The following is a 22281-nucleotide window of genomic DNA, read 5'->3' as shown; positions in this document are numbered from 1 at the left end:
AGAAAAACACATTAAGATTTAGCATCTACATTTTTCAAAAAGACTATAAAGTTTTCATCAAAAATTCACACTGTGCTTTTAACTTCTCTGTCAACTCATAAAGTCTCATGTTTCTTTAATTACACCGTTACAAATCATCTTTATCTGAAATTAACTGTTTTTAAAGTAAAATGGCTAGTCACAAATCAAGGCATTCTTTACAGAAAGTGTTAGGTAGTTTAAAGTTGACTTGGAGTATGTTTTTACTTCATATATAAAAATATACACAAAACAGTGAAACTACTAAAATACTAACCTTATACTATATAAACTTAATGTTTTAATGAAGCATTAAATATGTATCATAACTATTTCTATTTAACATCAATAGACAGATAAGCTAAATAAACAATAATATAAAATTGTCTTTGTTTGAATGTTAACATCATATATACCAACTACACATAATGATCAGAAAAAACTAAATACAAACAAAGTTCAGTGTAGGAAATGGGTATAGAACAGTTATAAGAACAAAATTGTTAGTATTGTAATGTAAGAGTATTAAAGAAGGGGGTAGTGACTTCATATGCAAAATGTTGGTTACAACCTGTTGAAAAATAGAATATTAAAGATAACAGCTAGGAGATTGAATCATTTGGGTTTCTATTACTGGATATAAAGGCTTTAATGATAGTAATGAAATTAGTGAAACTTCACAATGAGATAAAGATTTCAGCTGTTAATGAAGTCATTATGGGTGATTTTAATTTCAGGCATACAGACTGGGAAATACTAGATACAAACTATGAAGGAGAAAGGTTTTAAAAAAATGTTCAGCATAGATTTCTTCACCAGTTAGTCAAGAAACCTACCAGAATATAATAATATTTTATATTTATTATTAACTTCAAATGTAGATATGATCAAGAGGGTAGAAACTGGGTGCAAATAATCACTGCTTCATTAGGTTTGATGTTTTGCTGCATATAGAGATAAGGAATAATAATATTTTAGTTACAAATTAAAAACAAATTCTAAAGCGAAACTACACGAGTTATCTGTTGTGAATTGGGCAGCTACGTTATTTTGAGAAACAGATGATATGTGAAAATGTTTAAATATTCAAGGTAAGCACATTTCTTATCAACAGAAAAGACAGGCTGCAAGTTAAAAGCCAAGTTAGCTCACAATGAGTTGAAGAGACAAAATAAACAAAAACCACATAAATTTAAGAAATTAAAATTAACTGGTATGACAGGAGATTTAAAAGATTATAGAATATCCAAAAAATTGGTGAAACAGAAAATAGGGACAACAAAAGATACTATGAGAAAAGTTTAGATGAAAATTGTAAAAACTGACAGTGAGGATTTCTTAAAATACATTAAGGGTAAACAAAATATTAGGATATAGTTAGGGCTCTTGACAGACGTATCTGAGGATTATGTGAGGGTGTGGTTATTTAACTTAGCGTTTTCTAAAGCAGTATTCAACATCTTGAACAGTTGACAGGTGGATATAAGATTGAACTAGATGCCTGCATTGATTCTGAGCTGGTTAAAAATAGATTAGGAAGTTTAAAAATGACAAGATAATATTTTCCCCAAGGGTTTTGAAGGAGGTTAAAAATTTGATATGTGAGTCACTTACAACTATTTTTTTGCAAGTCCTTGCATAGTGGACAAGGTACAAGAGAATTGGAAGTTAGCTAATGTAAATCCTCTTTTTAAGGGAGGATATAAAAAAAATCATTCCAGTAATTAAAGTCCCATTAGTCTTACATCAGTTGTGGGAAAAAGTTTGGAAAGTCTGTTGAAAGATGTTTTCCATAGATATTTATTAAAGTTTTGAATTTTAGTTTGATAGTTAATACAGTTTCACTAAGGGGAAATCTTGTCTTTAAAAACCTTCACATTCTTTGGAAAGGTTACTGCTTATATATATAAGGGTAACATGGTGTATTTGGTCAATATGGATTTTCAGAAAGCATTTAACAAGATGTCACATAAAAGGCTTATAAAAAAATTTGTTTCTATAGAAGAATAGCTGGATGGAAGAAAGCTGAGGGTTGTTACAAATGTAGTACCTCGTGGCTTGGTCTTATTTAATAAATAACTTAAATTTGCATATGATATTAAGGTCTTGAGTGTTGCTAGCTATGAAGAGGATGCTACTGTTTTAAAAAAGAATTGAATTTCATAGTGAGTGTGGCAAATAAATGGTAGATGGGTTTTGATTATAATAAATGCAGTGGTTATGGACTATTTAATATGGATAGAGTATTAAAGACAGGGGAAGGAGTAACTCTGTATGTAAAGTTTGAGTTTCATCTTGTTGAAGTAGAGGATATTAAGGAATCTGTTTGGGTTTCTTTTAGTGGGAAATAGGCTTTTTTATAACATATGGTTTGCCATAACCTGAATTATAATCTTCCAAAACAAAGGGATCTTGGTGTAATAGTCTCTAAAGCCATCCAAGCAGTGTACTGTTGCTAGTGGTAGAGCAAAAAGGATTTTAGGTTGTATCTATAGAAATAATGAAAACAAGTCTAAGGAGACTACACTCGATAAGAGAATACCTAATTTGTCCATATTTGATTAAACATGGTAAATAAATATCCCAAACTATACAAAAATAGAATAAACTATATTAAGGAAAAGAAAAAAGAAATAAATATTTATGTTGTGACATATCAACTGCATATAATCAGCATCTGATTATAACTCTCCACAAAGAGCAAGGCAACAGAACCTCATCTAGAGTACTCCTCTTGAGGAACTTGTACATGACAAAAGCTTCTTCTGGGCAAGCAAAAAGAGACATAATACAAGTGCAAGAGTATATGGATCTTTACAGAGATATCTGGTACTTTTTAATAAGGAAACTGTCAATAAATTCTTCTCACCTTGCAAAGAAAATTAGGAAATATAAGTTTCTTCTAGAGAATATAGTTAAAGAAAGGAAGAGCAGTACTGTTAAAAGAGTTTCCTGCATGATAACAAAATGTCTGAAAGGTGGGTAGTATGCAAACACTGCTCTACTGGACATATGTCTAATGAGGTTAAAAGAGCATAAATGTGTTATGTGGGTATGGCTACAAGTCACATCTTACAGTATGTGAGAAATATGTGAAATACCTATCACTGTAGATCTGTTTCTTGAGGCAAACATAAGTCTGATTCAAACCATCAGGAATGGTAAGATTCTTTGTAGAGCATGTGGTCCACTTAAAAATTCCAGGTAAACAGCTTAGCTCCAAATTATGTCATGGAATATATACACTCTGCTTGTAACCAGTATAATTATACAAATGTAACCTCTCCATACCAATCGTGAGAGTGACATTGCCTTGGGTAAGTAAGGGGAAATTTACATAAGGGAGAACCAGTGTATAAATGTATGGATCAAACAGGAAGTTACTGTCATAAGAAAGAAGAAATTGATTTTTCTAATAGACATACAACCATTCCATATAAGAATATATATGCTCAAGTAAACATGGTAAATGTTAAACTGCAAAGATAAAATTAGATATTAATTACTGTTTCAAAAAAGTAGGATCTTTGGAGTTTTCTGGCATAAAGCAACAAGGCTCTGCATCAAATAACCAGTAAAAAAGTAAAAACTAAAATGCTATAAAAGGTAAAAATAATTCCATGTGAAAGCTATACAAATTCCAAAAAGTTAACTGAATGCAACAAAAAATGCTGATGGCCTATAAAAAGTTAAAAATACAATCAAGTTTCACAGTTTCATTATCACTCCAAAAAGGTAACTAAATGTAGCAAAAAAGGCTGATGACCCATAAAATGTTAAAAATACAATCAAGTTTGACAGTTTCATTATCACTCCAAAAAGTTAACTAAATGCAACAAAAAAGGCTGATGACCCATAAAAAGTTAAAAACACAATGAAGTTTTTCAGTGTCATTATCACCTATGACACCATTTCACAGCAGGGGTTAGACAATAGAAAGTACATATCTAAAATGGTCCCACTGACCCCTGTTGAAATAATAGCATGACATTAAAACAACCGCTATTGTGACTGGAGTATCACCTAGGCCACAAATAAAATGGATCAGACCCAGTTAAAGAAAACAATTTAAAAAACTGTAATCAACGCAGAACCTAGCCAAGACAATTTCCTTCCTTTCATTCTTAGGGCACTAGATGGCCAAAAACCAATAATAGGTTTTATCTGGAAAAGCTTGTTATGAAGCTGCCCTTCCCAAATTGACTGCAAACTGGCACAAAGCCATACCCTGATCACAGAACAGTAGTCTATAAATGGAATAGGCAGGGTGTGACAGTGCTAGAGCAGAAAGACTTGGCCACAGTGTCAAAATCGCACTCCCATGAAAAACCAGATAGAATGGGAGATATTAAAAAATAAGTAAGTTGTTTTTGAAGGTCAATGAGAACAGGGTGAGATCACTCCAATTTATGATTTACACTTATATGTAACAGATGCCAACTTTCCAACTCAACAATTAGTACTATATAAAAGTTCCATGAACAATGCAGTGACATAAGAGAAGTCATTGTAAATAAGTAGATCTTAAATCTTCTCAGTAATTTATTCGTGAAAATCAATCTTGTGACAACATATAATGTTAATATTCTATGATAAGAATATCACCTTGATATCACCTTCAACCACAATCAAAACTCCAAGACCATAGATTGTTGTTGTTGTTGTTTAGAATTAAGCACAAAGCTACACAATGGGCTATCTGTGCTCTGCCCACCACGGGTATCAAAACCCGGATTTTAGCGTGCAAGTCCGCAGACATACCGCTGACCAAGACCATAGAACACAGATCTTTGGTGAGATTCAAATTACACCTTCAACCACAATCAGCTGTAGACAGTTGAACTCAAAACATGTCAACATTCAACTGAAGGACAGTTTCTGAGAATGTATCAATTTGACAGTTCAAATATTGCCCTTCCAACTTGTCAATAGTGTCGTGCTAAGGATACCTGTCTGTGAAGAGTGTGTGTATTTGTGTGGTTGTTTTTCGTATAGCAAAGCCACTAAGGGCTATCTGCTCAGCCCACCGAGAGGAATCGAACCCCTGATTTTAGCGTTGTAAATCCGGAGACATACCGCTATACTAGCGGGAGGCGTCTGTGAAGAAGCATAGAGAAGAGAAATCTTTGGTGACTTTCAGTTTTGGATCAGCAACCTCTTCGTGAATCAGAAGTTCATCATTTAGAGGGAAATGTTTCATCATGTAATTTGTAGCTGCAATATAGTATTTCTTGACACTGGTGTAGAAGCTGATCAGGTCCAGGTCCTTTTCATATTTAACAATGTATTCCTTCGCAGCATTTCCAATAGAAACTGCCTCATTAATTTTGTGTAAGGATTCATTGTTGTAGTCAAGTTCAGTGATGTTCCCTCAAGATATTCTGGCTTGATGTATCTGGCAAGTATATTTTTAACTTGTGTAATCAGAGTTTTCGCCGGCGTTGAGCAGGAGGATTCAATGGGTTGTCCGGCAAGACACCAGCCGATCGTCGAACCAGATTAAGGCCCTTACGGACGCAGAATGCAGCTGGAGAACAATAAGACGGCATCTACGAGAGAAAGGATTTAAAAAATGTCTTCAAAGGCCACGCCTCATTCCACACCACGAAACACCTCGGTTAAACTTTGCTGAGAAGCACCAAACATGGGACGTAGAAAAGTGGACAAAGGTTTTGTTCTCTGATGAGATAAATGTAACCTGGATGGTCCAGATGGCTATCAACGTTACTGGCATGATAAGGATATCCCACTGGAGACATTGATGCAGTTACCTAGTTTGCTCTTATTTCTATTTATCAATTGCTCAAGATATGGAATACTGCTTAAATCTTTGTTAAGAAAAAACTTCAATTAAATAACTAAGCCATCTCATAATCCAAAAATATGGGCCTTCCTTTATCATCTATCAAAGGTCCTACCTCCCATCCTAACATTTTGTTTACCGTTAATCCATGTAATGAAATCCTCACCATTAATTTTGTACATTTTCAACCGACCTTTTCTCATACATCCTTTTTGATGTCCTAATCTCCTGTTTCTCCAACTTTTTGAATATTCTAGAATATTCTAAATCTCCTGTTATACCAGACAATATAAATTTCTTAATTTATAATGCTTTTCTTTAGTTTATTTCTTAAGCTCGATGTTAATATTTAAAAATTTATCTTTAAAATTTTTCTATATCTGATCATTATGTCCAAATAACTCAGCTGTCCAGTTCACAACATATAATTCATGTTGCATCCCCCTTCAAAATTCCCCGAAAATATCACCATTTCTTATTTACATACACAGCAAAACATTGAACCTAAAAGACTAATTATCACTTGCAGTCAGGTGAAATTGGGGATCATCTAATTCATCAATTATACAAATAATCTTCTAAAACCATGTTATTTTAGATTTATATTCAAATGTAGAAATGAGGTGTGGGAATAAAGAACATAGATAGTGTTAAATTCCAAATGAAAGAACTCTGTTACTGATATATGACAAACGAGTTGGCTAGTTTGAAAAAGCTGCTCTGAAAGAAATATGGAGTAGGAATAACCTAGAGAACAACAGAGAAGCAACTAGAAGTATCATCTCTTCCTTTTATAACACTTCTTATTTTTCTCTACCACAGGGAATTAATACTTGTATTTTAATGTTATAATTTTGTAAATTTATTGCTAACAAACCGAGTGACCAAAATGAAGTGAAATAAGAAATCATCATGAATAATATTTCAATATACATTTTATAAATTTCACAAAACTTTAAAGGGACAAAAAATCTTATTATACCATCAAGGATGTCCCTTCCAACTCCCAACTATAGTTATCCCTTATTACTCGTGTGTGTGTTCATAAAACCTTTTCTTGAACTCAGCTTATGTTTCTGCCTCCATCACTCATAAAGGCAGCTCATTCAAAAAGCCAAACAGATGATACATATGCTGCCACAATTGGAATCTATGACACTTGTCCTAATGTTTTCACTGCTAAACAGAAAAAATGTTTGATGGATCTATATCATCAATACCCTTAATGATTTTAAACAGTTCAACCAAATCCACTCTGACTCTTCTCCTCTTCAGAGAAAAGAAGTTTAGAGATTTCGGCCTCTCCTCATAGAACAATCCTATCATCCTAGTGGCTCTTCTCTGAACTTTCTTCAGCAATTCAATGTCCTTCACGAGTAAGGGAAGTCAAGACTGTACACATCTTTGCCTTGTATTCAATATTTCTATAGAAGCTACCCAAAACTCTATTAGCCCTATTGCTAACTACAGTACAATGTTTAGATGACTTAAGTGATTTTTCGATTATACCGCCAAGATCCTTTTCTTCAACGAGAGTATTTAATATATTCCTATTTAAATTCTAACAATAATTTGAAATGTGAAACCTACATGCATCACCTTACATTTTGAACATTTAGACATCACATGCCACATATGTTTCAATACATAAAATGATTTTAATCTCTTTGTAAGCCTTCAGAATCTTTATTACAGCTAGCTATCCCAAGAATCTTAAGGTTTGTTGGTCATTCTAGAGTCAATATCATTAATATAAATTACAAACAGTTAGAAGATCCAGCACAGAGCCCTGGAGCACACCTCTTTGGTTTGTTTTAAATTTTGTGCAAAGCTACACGAAGGCTATCTGCGCTAGCCGTCCCTAAATTAGCAGTCTAAGACTAGAGGGAAGACAGCTAGTCATCACCACCCAACGCCAACTCTTGGGCTACTCTTTTACAACGAATAGCGGGATTGACCGTAACATTATAACGCACCCACGGCTAAAAGGGCAAGCATGATTGGTGTGACAGGGATTCGAACTCGCGACCCTCAGATTAGGACTCTTATTTATTTATTTGTTTAGTACACATTTACTGACGTTCTGTTTTTAGTGCTAGTGTGCTAGTGGAAGTATTATCGCTTTCATAGAAACGTGCAAATTTAGCACGTAATAGTATTGTGGGCTTTCTTTCCTTTTTTTGTTCGTCATGCATTGATTTAGTATTTTGATTATGGGAGATTTATATATTTGAAGCTACAACTTGGCATTCAAACTTTTCCGAGACTGAAAAATACAAATTCCGGAGATTCCTGCTATTGCTGGCCCGGCATGGTCAGATAATTTGTTTGTTTGTTTTTAAAATTCGCACAATGCTACACGAGGGCTATCTGTGCTAACCGTCCCTAATTTAGCAGTGTAAGACTAGAGGGAAGGCAGCTAGTCATCACCACCCACCGCCAACTCTTGGGCTACTCTTTTACCAACAAATAGTGGGATTGATCGTAACTTTATAACGCCTCCACGGCTGAAAGGGCGAGCATATTTGGCGCGACGGGGATGCGAACCCGCGACCCTCAGATTACGAGTCGTACGCCTTAACACGCTTGGCCATACCGGGCCCGGTCAGGTGGTTATACAGTCTTTTTTTGTCATTTGTTTTTCACTTATAACTAAGACTACATATTAATTTCATCGTGGAGTCTTTTTATTGTTTCCTGTCACTCATAATTAAGACTAGTTATTATTAATTATGTAATAGTCTTTTTGTCGTTTACATATCACTAATAATTAAGGTCTTTTTATCCTTTGCTTCTTATTCATAAATAAGACCAGTTATTAATTTGGTTATAGAGACTTTTTCTCGTTTGTCTGTCTCCTATAACAAATACTTTTTATTATTAATTTGGTCAAATACGCTTTTGTCATTTATTTATCACTTATAACTAATACTAATTATTACTTTCATTATAGAGTTTTTATTGTTTCATGTTACTGAAAATTTAAACTAATTATTTTTAATCTTGTCATACAGTCCTTTTTTGCCGTTTGTCTGTCAACGATAATTAAGACAAGTCGTTATTAAGTTGGCTATACAGATTTTTTATCACTTATAATTAAGATTAGTTATTATTAAGTTCGTCAATAGTATACTTTTATTGTTTCTTATTACTCATAAGTAAGTCGTTATTATTAATTTGATTATAGTGTCTAATTGTTGTTTGTCGGTTATTCACAATAAAGAAGAGTTATTATTAATGTAGTCATAGTGTCTCTTTGTTTGTGGGCCTGGCATGGCCTAGCGCGTTAAGGCGTGCGCTTCGTAATCTGAGGGTCGCGGGTTCGCGCCAAACATGCTCGCCCCTCTAGCCGTGGGGACGTTATAATGTTACGGTCAATCCCACTATTCGTTGGTAAAAGAGTAGCCCAAGAGTTGGCGGTGGGTGATGATGACTAGCTGCCTTCCCTCTAGTCTTACACTGCTAAATTAGGGATGGCTAGCACAGATAGCCCTCGAGTAGCTTTGTGCGAAATTCCAAAACAATACAATACTCATTGTTTGTCACTTATAACTAAGACTAGTTATTATTAATTTCGTTGTACAGTCTATTTATTGTTTCCTCTCACTCATAATTAAGACTAGTTATTATTAATTTAGACATATAGCCCTTTTGTCGTTTGTCTGTCACTTATAATTAAGACTAATTATTGTCAGTTTGGTTATACAGACGTTTTTTGTTCCTATATTTCTAATATCTAAGAGTAGTTATTATTATTTTCGTCATAGTCTCTTTGTTATTTCTGTCACTCACAATTAATACTAGTTACTATTAATTTGGTTATAGTCTCCTTTTTGTTGGTCTGTCATTCATAATTAAGACTAGTTATTAATTATTTGGTTGTACAGACTTCTTATTGTTTGTCTGTGACTCATAAATAACATTAGTTATTTATTATTTTGTTCGTGGAACTTTTTGTTGTTTGCTTCTCTCTCATAACTAAGACTAGTTACTATTATTTTGATGACAATTTTTTTATTTGTCTTTTGTAAGTAAGACTAGATATTATCCATTTTAATTTTAGCAACTCTTCTGGTAGAAGTTTTTATATAACTGTTATATTAATGGATGAAAAAATTGAAATGTGTAAAAAAGAACCAATATTTTTATATAAATGTTTTCTGTCACTTTCGGTAAAATGACAACAACATAGTTTTGTTTTTACTGAGATATAACGATAATAAAACTTTCAATGTGTAAATTGCTACTATATCTGTCATAAAATAAGATGGTAGAGTAATAGCATTTTAAAAACAGGATTTAACAAAAAATTATTTTGTCCAGTTTAAATCTTACTGTCAATTGAGAACTCAGTCATTAAATGAGAATAAAAACAATGTGCTCTTTATTTTGTGTCTGTACATTCATTATAAGAATTTCAATTCCATCACTAGTGTTGTAGTTTACACCTGTTTTGTTTTGTTTGACAAGATTTTAAATGTACGATCACACGTACGTGCTCTGTGGAGCACGTTTTTATCAATTGAATTATTTAACTGGACTAAAAAACAACAATTTTCCTGGTAAATATCACTTGAAGAATCAGTTTCTTTTTGAATTTTGGTTATAATGTACTAGTTTTCATTATAATCTTGCGTTTACGCTGTGATTTATTTTGGTATTTACATCTCATCCAGAAATACCTCATCACGTCAAAATAGAATACAGTGATTACAAATAAATACAACTCACTTAACAAATTTCAAGCTACATCCGGCTATTTTATCTTTTATTACCATCACTCAGTATTCACAGATTCAAATGATCGCGTTACAAAGATTAGTAAGTGAAATAAAGTTAAAAACAACAATTATTTAGCTTTAACTGTAAGAATTGGAATGGTTAGAGATTATAGTAGTTTCTTGTAATATTTTACTTCCTACATTATCAGTACTGGGAATTAATTGATATGTTCTAAACCTAAATGTGAACATAATTTACATTAAAATTAGCTCTTCTATAAATCAGCCACAAATACAATAAAAACATGAAACGTTACATGTGATCAGATCATATAAGATTGTTGATTTGGGGCTATAAAGCTTTTATTACACAGTCATTCATTTTAATGACAAATTCTTAACATTACAGTTTTAATATCAGGCGCATTATTAATCTAGATATACAATATCAATGTTGAAGTCTTTAATCACATATATTCATAAAATAAATAGTTTGCTTGCGAAAATAATATTAGAAAATTTAAAAACTCAAAATTCATGCATACAGTTGTTGTTTCGTTAGTGTAAAACTACACGAGGCCTATTTGTAATCTGTCCACCGCGGAAAATCAAGCCCTAGCTTTATCGATGATCCATCAGAAGACCATGCAATACGGGAAATATGTACAAACAAGTAGGTGGCGCAATACGAGAGTGTTGTGTTTTCTTATAGCAAAGCCACATGGGGCTCTCTGCTGAGCCCACCGAGGGGAATCGAATCCTTGATTTTAGCGTTGTAAATCCGGAAACAAACCACTGTACTAGCGGGGGCCGCAATACGGGAGAGTAGATTATATTATCAAAATACTTAAAATGGAATGTTAGACGATGAAAATGAAAGTTAATTAGCTTAAACTTATTTTCCAAATTTTCTCTTCTGCATAAAATAATGTTAAAATTATACATGCCATTAAAAATAAAGCACACTCGCACTTTGAAACTACACAATTCTTTACATTATTAGAAATTGGCGACTTCATTAAACACAAACTCCGAAGATATAATTTCCCTACGTATGTGCTAGTAAAATATTGTTTCATATACAATTCTTTCAAAACGAGAATTTTAATAGCTTGAATTTTTAATTTGTAAGTCAGTTTTAAATATCTCTTCATGATCAATCTTTCCATTCATTTATAAGCATTTCTGAAAAATACACTTTAGCAATACATTTACCTCATCTTCAAACCTATGTCAAACATTAAACTGTATTTACGATCATTTATTAACTATAAGATAAATAAATCATTGTATGATTGATTACATCAGACAATGACCACATTAACCGTTTCCTTCAAGCTTTGGAGTCGTTTTTCAGCAAAGATGACAATTCTTTCAAAGAGCGAACATTTGTCCTCATGAGAAAAGATGCATGATTTTCATCGTAAATACTGATTGGGCTTGTGAAAGTAGCACTTAACGTTTTGAGAATTTGAGCTTTGTTCACGTCTAACCACCTTTGTAAAAATACATCTGTTTGCTGAGAAACGTCTTCCGGATAATGATTTGTTTCTTTTGGACCCCATAGCATGTACTCCAGAAGAGCTTTGGCATGAGACAAAGAAAAAGCTTTTTCTTGATCAAGAAGATTGGCAACAGAGACAAAAGCTTGTGCCGAAGTGTTGCTTAGTTGACTATCTACGATGTACCCGATTTCTTCAATATTTTGAACTCTAAGAAGAAGAAACAAATTCTTTAAAGCAAAATGACAGAGGGTGACCTTGTTGTCTTCAGATTCAGACTTGACAAGACAGCCGACTTCATCTGGGGAAGGATGTGTAAGAAGAACCACGAAACTATGGTGCTGGTCGTCTGGTTGTGCTAGCAGGAAATTATCACCTTTTGGGTCTAACTTTTCTATCCCTTCAGCCTGTAAATTCTTCAAAATTTGAATTAACTGAAGCATTATAAAACCTATTTCGTTCATGTCAAAACGTTGACGAAGACTTGTTTCAGGAGTAACTGATGAGTGAAGAAGAGAAAGTTTTGCTCTTTGCAAGACAAAGGTAGATATATGTACAGGATCAGAGCTTTGTCTGTTTTCACTAATAGGTAGAAAAACCCCAGGCACGACATCTTTGAAATGATCCAATATAGGAAAGTTGTATAATCTCTGACTGTTAGGGGTAGAAGATTGTTCTTGACGAGAAATCTGAAAAAACGAGGTTGTTATTATCGTCATTCACAAACAGTTAATGCTTTAAAGGTAAGACTAATGATCTTAGTCTCAAATATGATGTTTATAGTTCACAATATACATAAAACAATATTGCTTAAAAGTAGATCCAGGAAATAGAAGGTATCAGTTCACACATAATCTCTCTCTCTATATATATATATATATTTATTATGATCAGTTGATTGTAGAAAAGTATATTAAAATGCTTCTTTTCAAAAGTATATTTTAAAGGTTTTTTTTTTGAAGTTCCTAAAATTTCATACTTTCAAGTTTTTATTGGGCAAAGAATATTTATGTTAAGTGTCTGTGGCTTGCTGGCGATAAGTTTCAATAATAAATGGACGGTACACAATCTACTTGTTTTAAAATAACATATCCAAGCAAAGTAATATGCATGCACAAAACATCCTTTACACTATAGATTATCATAGTTGTATCCAGAGCTTTAAATAATTATCTCTTTTTCGCCAAAGTTCACACAGGCGGTGCTTTAGAACACTCTTTGACAAGACAAATTATATTATACTTTGTTACTACAAGTTAATCACTGATAAATCCACTTCCATTATCCTTTTGGTTATCATAGTTGTATATAGAACTTTGATAATTCTCTTTTACTTCAAAAGCTTACAAAGACTAATTTAGTTATTTTAGGACCCAATTGACTAGATGAATTATTCTCTCTATCACTGTTATTACAATACAAGCTGAGAAACTCACCTTAGACATTGCTCATTATAACTAATTCAACTGCAGTCTAACTTCACTTTTACTTTCACTAACTTACTTACTTCCGTTCTGATTCTGTACGTATTTATAACATGCATCAGAAAAATCTAGAAATATCTAGCCCTTTAGTAACAACAATATTACACATAACAATAAACCTTAGGAGTTACGAGTGAAATGCGTTAACAATACCACAAAAGCCTAGTAAACAATTCAACTTTATATAAAACGCGCGACTTGAACAGAGTTGTGTAACCAAACTTGTCATGAGAATTGCTGTTATAAAATTAACTTTTAACACTATTGTTATGAAACTAAGTAGTAATTCAATATTAAATCTCTAAATAATAACTCTTAAACTGAGCAGGTTTGTATATTTAAGAGATATCAGCATCTACCAGTCTTCGTATGTGCTGAATGGTTAATTTGGGAAAAAATTTAATAAGAACAAAAATGTTTTTTTTTTTTTGTGAGGAAATTTCATGAAAGAATGCGACTTTCTCAGTTGACTAGTTGTAAGAATGTTTGGAAGATAAGAGCATTAATGAAAAATTTTTATAATAGGGTTTTTTTTATATAAATATTCCATGTCATTTTTGTAAACATGCGTGATTTATTAGTGTCGAATAAACTAATATAAATTTAACTGAATATTTTCTCTTTGACATTTCTTAAAGAAACAACAACTGTTAAAAATTGTGTTCATTTCTGTAGTAGTATTTCCTTACACCCAGTTTAATTGAAGAGGAACTGTGGCTTCCAGAGGGATGGAAAAAACAACCTTCGTGGCGACTTAGCGAAGCTGAGCGCTTTATTGTGCTGGATGCACCCATTCCATCGAAACTCAAATATTTTTGCAACAATGTATTGTAGGTAGTTTCTTTTGCTTAAAAATAAACCAATGCAATTTTCCTTATATAAATAACATATTAGTCATCTTTCGAATAATATGCACATGTCAACTACTACACCCTTGTGCAAATTAATTGAAACAAGACGGAAAATTACGATTTTTCCAATTTTTTGCGTTTTATTTCTGAGAATCCAAAATTTATTCATAAATTAATACATGATATGACCGCCATTATTTTTCAGAAGATCATTAATCAGCTCTGGCATCGAGTCCACGAGTTGACTGTAATCTTTACTAATTTTTGGATCGCAGTACCACACATCAATTAGCTTATCTTTCGTAATACAGTCTTTTCCCCGAAGTCTTTCTTTACAAATTGCCCAAAGATTTAAGTCTAGAGAGTTTCCAGGCCAGTCCAGCACCTTTATTCGCGTTGTAGTCATAAACTTCTCCACAAGTTTCGATGTGTGGCACAGAGCCAGATCTTGCTGAAAAATGCCAGATCCATCTAGAAATCTCTTTTTCAATTCTGGAACGACTCTTCTCTGCAAAACTTCGATGTACTGTGGTCCTCGCATCATACCTTCTACGATATGTAAGCTTTCGACGCCATAGTAGCTGAAAAAGCCCCAAAACATCTTCTTCAAGGGATATTTTACGAACTGATTGATGTGAGATTCTCGAAGTTTCTCACCTGGAGATCTGCGAACATGGAGACTTCTTTGACCCTGTACAAAGAAATGAGTCTTCTCACTAAATAACACCTTCCTCCATTGTTCTTGCGTCCAGTACTTGTATACCTCATTGATACCGTTTTTCTTCATTGAGTTGGTAAGAAGTCGTTTTTTGATTGGTCTCCTTGCCCTTCTAACGCAATTTCGAATGACGTAATATTCCTCAAAATGTCATATATCCCAAAAATAGATCGACTGTACTGCAAAACACAGCTAATGACGCCGTCTGTGTGAAAAGATGACAATTAAAGGAAACCAGCGGGTTCAGCGAGCCTATACCGGCCGCCATGCTGAAAATATTGTAAAATGACCATCTGTTTCAATTAATTTGCACAAGGGTGTATATACTATGTTTGCAGACTTACAATATTAGCGACCAGCTTTCGATTTCCGTGGTGGGCAGAGTACAGATACCCATTTGTGTAGCTTTGTGCTTAAGTTCAAACAAACAAAAACGCACTAAATGCTTATTTTTTAGTTGTAAAGACTTATACCGACGATGTTGTATTTGAAAGCTGTTAATTTTTATTCATTTAAATTTTAAATTATTTCAGTTTGCAAAATAAGAACAACAAACAAAGAACTGAGTTCAAGTCGGTAGTATTTTAGATATTACCTTACAGTTCCATATACGCTGTTAAAAATATACTAAAAGATTCTTTGGCGTCTCCAAGAAAGGTCTATAAAATTAGACATTTCTTATTTTATTTGTTTTACATTCAAAATCATTTGGAAGCGCTAATGTCATTGTTTTTAGTTATAATTAAGTAGGAATCTACGAAGGCCACTTTGTCTAAAGTTTTAATTTTTTTTCACACAAGACTGATTAGGCTTGAACACAATAGATTGTCTACGCTACATAAAGCGTTATAAATATATCATTTAGCTTCCAGTTGCGACTTTTCATAGACAATTAATATAATAGTAATGATTAATTATTTCAAGGGCAAGTAAACTTGAGTAAACGGTGAAATAGGTCGTTTGTAACGTTACTAAGTTTAAAACTAAACAGTTGAATGAGTCTTAAAATCATTTTGTGTTTAGTTTGTGTTATAGAAAATAGTGTATTCCGCTGTCGTGACTTCAAACAACAACGAGCGATAGGCCTAGCATGATCAGATGATTAAGGCATTCGACTAGCACTCTGAGGGTCGCGGGTTCGAATCCTCGTCACACCAAATATACTTGCCCTTTCAACCGTGGGGGCGTATAATGTGACGGTCAATCCCACTATTCGTTGGTAAAAGAGTAGCCCAAGAGTTGGCGGTGGGTGGTGATGACTAGCTGCCTTCCCTCTAGTCTTACACTGCTAAATTAGGGACGGCTAGCACAGATAGCCCTCGAGTAGCTTTGTGCGAAATTCCAAAACAAACAAAACAAATAATCAACCGTGGGGTCGTTATACTGCTCGGACAATTCGTTCATTAAAGAGTAACCCAAGAGTTGGCGGTGAGTGGTGATGACTAGTTGCCTTCCCTCTAGTCTTATGCTGCTGTATTAGGGACGGCTAGCGCAGATAACCCTCGTGTAACTTTGCGCGAAATTCAAAACAAACCAAAATCGGCTGCATTGGATTTTTATGCACATATTTCTGATCTATTCATGATTTTTCTTAGAATTATTTGCAGGTCAAGGACTTCGTGATGATAAAAGATAGAGAACCAAGTCTATAATTTCAAGGTTAATAAAATGTAGGAATTTTTGTTTCCTTTGAGTGATTGTTATCTCTAAAGATGCTTATATATATAAAATATTATCATTTACGTGCTTCGACAAACTTTTTAGCAAACATTGTTTGGTCATTGCTACGTTTTCTTGTTAAATAAGTATATTCTCTTTTTGTTTAAGCCTATGTCTGTTCATATATGATGAAAAATAAACACAAGCTGTTCTCGACCTATTCATGTATGATGAAAAACACGAAATGTTCTACACCTATTCATGTATGAGGAAAACCAAACATGAGCTGTTTGAGTGGTGCCTCTAACACATTTAATAAACTTGAAATATTAAATAATTAATATTCAAGTAGCTACTCACCACAAGAGTCACCTGAATCCTTGAATCGAATTTGAAGACAGCATGAAAACACGCTCTATTGCAAAGCACAAGATCCGGATGACCGTTTTCTATAACAAAGTCACTCCACTTCAAACCACTTCCATCTGGTTTTCGTAACTGCTTGCTTCTAGCTTTTAACGCCTAAGTTGAGTGTAAAATGCCATAATACTTTGAAAATATAATAAACTCGTCTAATGTTACTTAAAGCAGTATAGATGAATACCCTGCTTAAATGAACAAATAATAATTAATACGTACCTATAGCTTATTAATACTCAACAATCAAGTAAAACATATGAACATCAAAAGGAAGAACTGCGTTAAAAACAGCAATTACAAACCTCTGACAAATATTTTAAACAAGCCTAGCCTAGCCTAAACAAAAGTAAAAACAAATTCTGCACAAATTAAAAGGATCCACAGGCTATAATATGAGATATAAAATGTAGCCTTGGTTTTGGAGATGACTACAGAAGTATAGACCACATTGCGGTGGGGATACACTGTCTATCAGTCTTAACTTCCGTTCGCCAGTCTCATATGAAGAAATTCATAAATAATAATTACACTTAAATAATATAATAATGAAATGAAATTAGAAATTATAAGAACGAAGTGTGGGTGCTTATGTTCGCAACGTCCCGCATCTATTTCAGGATGGGTGAGATACATTATTATTATTTTGTTCTTCTGTTCACTTCGTAAAGCAGAGCAGTCACCTTCCACTCAGAATGTTATTATCACTATTTATCTGCTAGAATTATAAACTGAAGTACTTTCAGTTTTTAATGTAGAGGAACACTATTTAGATTTACAAATTAAAATAATTGATAATGATATCAATCTAAATACTATATATATATATATATATTTATACACACATACACATATAGTTAAGACAGTTATAGATATAGGACCTTCTTGAATGAACATATACTGGTTAAAACAGATATTAATAAGCTACTACTCTGTGATGCTAACATTAGTGGCTGTATATCCCAATTTACTCATCATGAATAACCTGCCTGAATAATCTATCATGGCATGCACACATTTCTTTTTCTTTTCCCATGCTAGCTGAAACTGACAACAAGAAACAAACAAAAACACATTTAACAGGATGAAACAGGGATTACCAATCACGAATGAAGGAAGATTCGATCTACAGCATGTACAATATTCAGTGCTTTGAAAACTATATAGTCGATGTCCTCATGGGGCCAACCCCTATATTATGCATAAAGTTGTAAAAAAAGCGATACATGTACATTAAATTTAATTACATACTTTTATGGATTACGCTACGTTTCAGTTAGGGGATAAAAACGTTGCACAACAAGACATAAATAGTGCTATACAGTGCTACAGTGACTAATAACCATAACCTTATTTAAAATGTGTAATGCTATACAGTGTTACAGTGACTAATAACCATAACCTTATTTAAAATGTGTCGTGCTATACAGTGCTACAGTGACTAATAACCATAACCTTATTTAAAATGTGTAGTGCTATACAGTGCTACAGTGACTAATAACCATAACCTGATTTAAAATGTGTAATGCTATACAGTGTTACAGTGACTAATAACCATAACCTTATTTAAAATGTGTAGTGCTATACAGTGCTACAGTGACTAATAACCATAACCTTATTTAAAATGTGTAGTTCTATACAGTGTTATAGTGACTAATAACCATAACCTTATTTAAAATGTGTAGTTCTATACAGTGTTACAGTGACTAATAACCATAACCTTATTTAAAATGTATAGTGCTATACAGTGCTATAGTGACTAATAACCATAACCTTATTTAAAATGTGTAGTACTATACAGTGCTACAGTGACTAATAACCATAACCTTATTTAAAATGTGCAGTACTATACAGTGTTACAGTGACTAATAACTATATCCTTATTTAAAATGTGTAGTACTATACAGTGTTACAGTGACTAATAACCATAACCTTATTTAAAATGTGTTGTGCCATACATTGTTACAGTGGCTAATAGCCACACACTTGCAAGGTTGACTATATACCTACTAGCTACTTATTTGCAGGTTTTTCAATGGTTTTGAGTATTTAAATTGTTTCTCATCTTTTTGCCATTGGTACCTCGACATTATACTTAATGTTTACAATTTGTTATTATTTGTAAAGATATGAAGTTCATCTTTCATTTAAAAGACATTAATAAAGCCAATGTAGATATGTGCTTTTGAGTTAACGGATATTAAGCTATTGGCTGTGTTTTACTTAAAATATGCTAATTAAAAATAATAAATATACGTTACAACATGTACATAGTCCCTGTTTCAGGTGAAAGACTTTAATGGAGACGGTTTTATATATAAATCATGTTTCAATTAACAGCTACTAATTAAAATAATATAACTATAAGATCTATTTGAGTTGAAAGGCTAATAAAGATAGTTTTAGATATAAACCTTTGATATATTAACATACACTAAAGTTATAGGCTTATTGGGTATTACGAAGGTAAATATTCTGTTCTCATTAACTTATTGTATTCCAGCGTTAATTAATAAGTACAAACGTGATCACAGAAATATTTGTAACGTAAAGGGGTTAAAGTATTAGACACATACGTCATTGTTTCAGTTGATAAAGGTATCAGTAGATTGGTATTATTATTCGATGTACTTTTAACGTGTTAAGACAAATCTAACACTGAAAAAGGTATTTGAACTAAAGCTGCCGAGACAGATGCTGTTTCGTCAATAAATTGGTTTGTTAAAATAGAAATTGTCAACTAAATGATTTTATTCGAACTTTCACTGCCAATTAACATAAGTTTAAGAAACTACTGGTGTTATTTTATTTATTGTTTCAGATTTTGCGGCACAACTCACATGATCAAGGAGTCTGACTAAAGCTTCCTGACATGAAGCCACTACAACTGAATAACTAGCGTGAAGATCTTCCCAGGTTTTATTACCACGATGTCCTGATGAGCTACTGGATGGCGTAGGGTTTTGGGAGGGATCTTCGCCCTGGTTTGAACAAGAAACTGTCTGGCGAGATCCTCCGTCTACAACCTTGTTCTTTGAATTCGATACATTTATTTCCAAAACTGAAAGTGTGGATGGCGCTGTTTTTACCATAACTTCGGTTTTGTTGACGTCATAATTATTTGTTGGAATATCCTGTAAGACAAATATGAGAAGAAAGAAAGACAAACGATTAGAACCGTACCGTATTGTCAATTGAAATAGTCTATGTAATTAGAACCGTACCGTATTGTCAATTGAAATAGTCTATGTGATTAGAACCGTACCGTATTGTCAATTGAAATAGTCTATGTGATTAGAACCGTACCGTATTGTCAATTGAAATAGTCTATGTGATTAGAACCGTTGTCAATTGAAATAGTCGATGTGATTAGAACCGTACCGTATTGTCAATTGAAATAGTCTATGTCATTAGAACCGTACCGTACTGTCAATTGAAATAGTCTATGTGATTAGAACCGTACCGTATTGTCAATTGAAATAGTCTATGTGATTAGAACCGTACCGTATTGTCAATTGAAATAGTCTATGTGATTAGAACCGTACCGTATTGTCAGTTGAAATAGTCTATGTGATTAGAACCGTACCGTATTGTCAGTTGAAATAGTCTATGTGATTAGAACCGTACCGTATTGTCAGTTGAAATAGTCTATGTTCTGTTTTGTTTTACACGTTATCTACGAAACAGAAAATCGTGCTTGCAGTTATACATCCATGTATATAAATATTTTATAGACAGGATTCAGAACCAAGATTGAAGGTTAAAGTTGATTTTCAGTTTTTATGCATGAAAAAGAACAACAATTGAACAATAAACCTCGCGTGTAAGTTGTATTTAAACAAATATATAAACTTTTTTCTCTTTTCAAAAGTTATTGTTTAGCATAAAGTTACACAATGCGCTCGCTACAAATATATATATATATAGTGTATATATATATATACTGTGCCCACTACAACTATCGAAACCAAATAAACTAGCTTGAAAACAAACAAAACAATTAATGTAAACCCAGTTCTGTAATTCACAAACACATGATTAAAGGTGTTTGTATATAAAAAATCGTATCTTAGTGAGAGAAATACGTCATAAGATAGCCAGAGACGTCATAATTAAGCACGTGATTAATAAAACTTAAGACATATTTCTAGAATGAGTGACTATTTTAATAAAGTATTATTTACATCTTCTGAGTTTGAATTAAAAACTCAGCATTATTAAATATTTTTTTTATTCTCAGGTGCTATAATGTTTCTTAATAGTAATTAAGTTTGATTTGAGAAATAGTAGAAATCTCAACATAGTATATTCTGCAGAAAAATAAGTCTGACTTTTGAGTGGATATAGCAGTGAAGAGACTAGTCAAAATGTACAACAGGGTGAAAAACGGTCTTCACTGAACACCAAAATGTAAATATGGATATTGTGAGTTTGATGAAGTAGAAGGCAGTCAGTGAAACAATGTCCAAATGTGTTTCAAACTATAACTTTATAAACGTAGTGTTCTAATACAACTCCTCTCGTGTGCTATCTGTGTCGTTGTTGGTCATTCTCATCGAAAAATAAAGCAGATTCTATTCTTAGGAATCAACTGATTCGCCAGTCTATACTTCCTTGTCGTATGACCGACTGACTAAAGAGAAATCATTCCTGCGAGAAGATGAATGACTTTTTAAATAAATAAATACAGAAGGCATGCACTCGAATGCGTGAAACTTTTTAAACTTTTAGGTGCTCTTTAGAATTACACAAACTGTTAACAGTCAGACTTTTAAAAGCTAAAATTTGACATATGTGTACAATAAAAGTATGTTTAATACCACTGAAAAACTTCCAGTGAGTCAGTTGTTTTAAGAAAATTACCAGAAGCTTTCCAGTAATGTTTTTAATGGTACAATATTATAATTGGATATATTATACAATAGTAAACTAACATTTTAATGTTGACATAAAATGTGCAAATTCTGTATTAAAATATTCTATAGAAAACGAGTTAATAATAAAGTTAACTCTAGCTTAATATTCTGTTAAACTTGAAGGAAAAAATCCTAATTATGGGTTTGGGGGTTGTTTGATCGTGGAACATGCTTTATAGAATACAGGATGTT

The 22281-nt window shown here is 32.9% G+C and overlaps 1 protein-coding gene across 1 annotated transcript in view; it reads right to left on the bottom strand.

Annotated features, from left to right (window-relative positions):
* Positions 1 to 10204: 10204 nt before the first annotated feature.
* The window catches only part of LOC143249957 (uncharacterized), a 71595-nt gene continuing 59518 nt past the window's right edge, over positions 10205 to 22281 (bottom strand). Inside the window, exons 8-10 of the mRNA XM_076500592.1 lie at positions 20014 to 20307; positions 17117 to 17278; positions 10205 to 12733 (exon numbers count right to left, since the gene is read on the bottom strand). Of these exons, the coding sequence (XP_076356707.1) occupies positions 11876 to 12733; positions 17117 to 17278; positions 20014 to 20307 (1314 nt within the window). The 3' untranslated portion in view covers positions 10205 to 11875. The remainder of the gene's footprint in view (positions 12734 to 17116; positions 17279 to 20013; positions 20308 to 22281) is intronic.

The sequence above is a fragment of the Tachypleus tridentatus genome, chromosome 4, assembly GCF_004210375.1.
Source record: "Tachypleus tridentatus isolate NWPU-2018 chromosome 4, ASM421037v1, whole genome shotgun sequence".
NCBI classification, from domain to species: domain Eukaryota; kingdom Metazoa; phylum Arthropoda; class Merostomata; order Xiphosura; family Limulidae; genus Tachypleus; species Tachypleus tridentatus.
The sequence above is the reverse complement of the archived record's forward strand: the minus strand, read 5'-3'. Positions and strand labels throughout refer to the sequence as shown.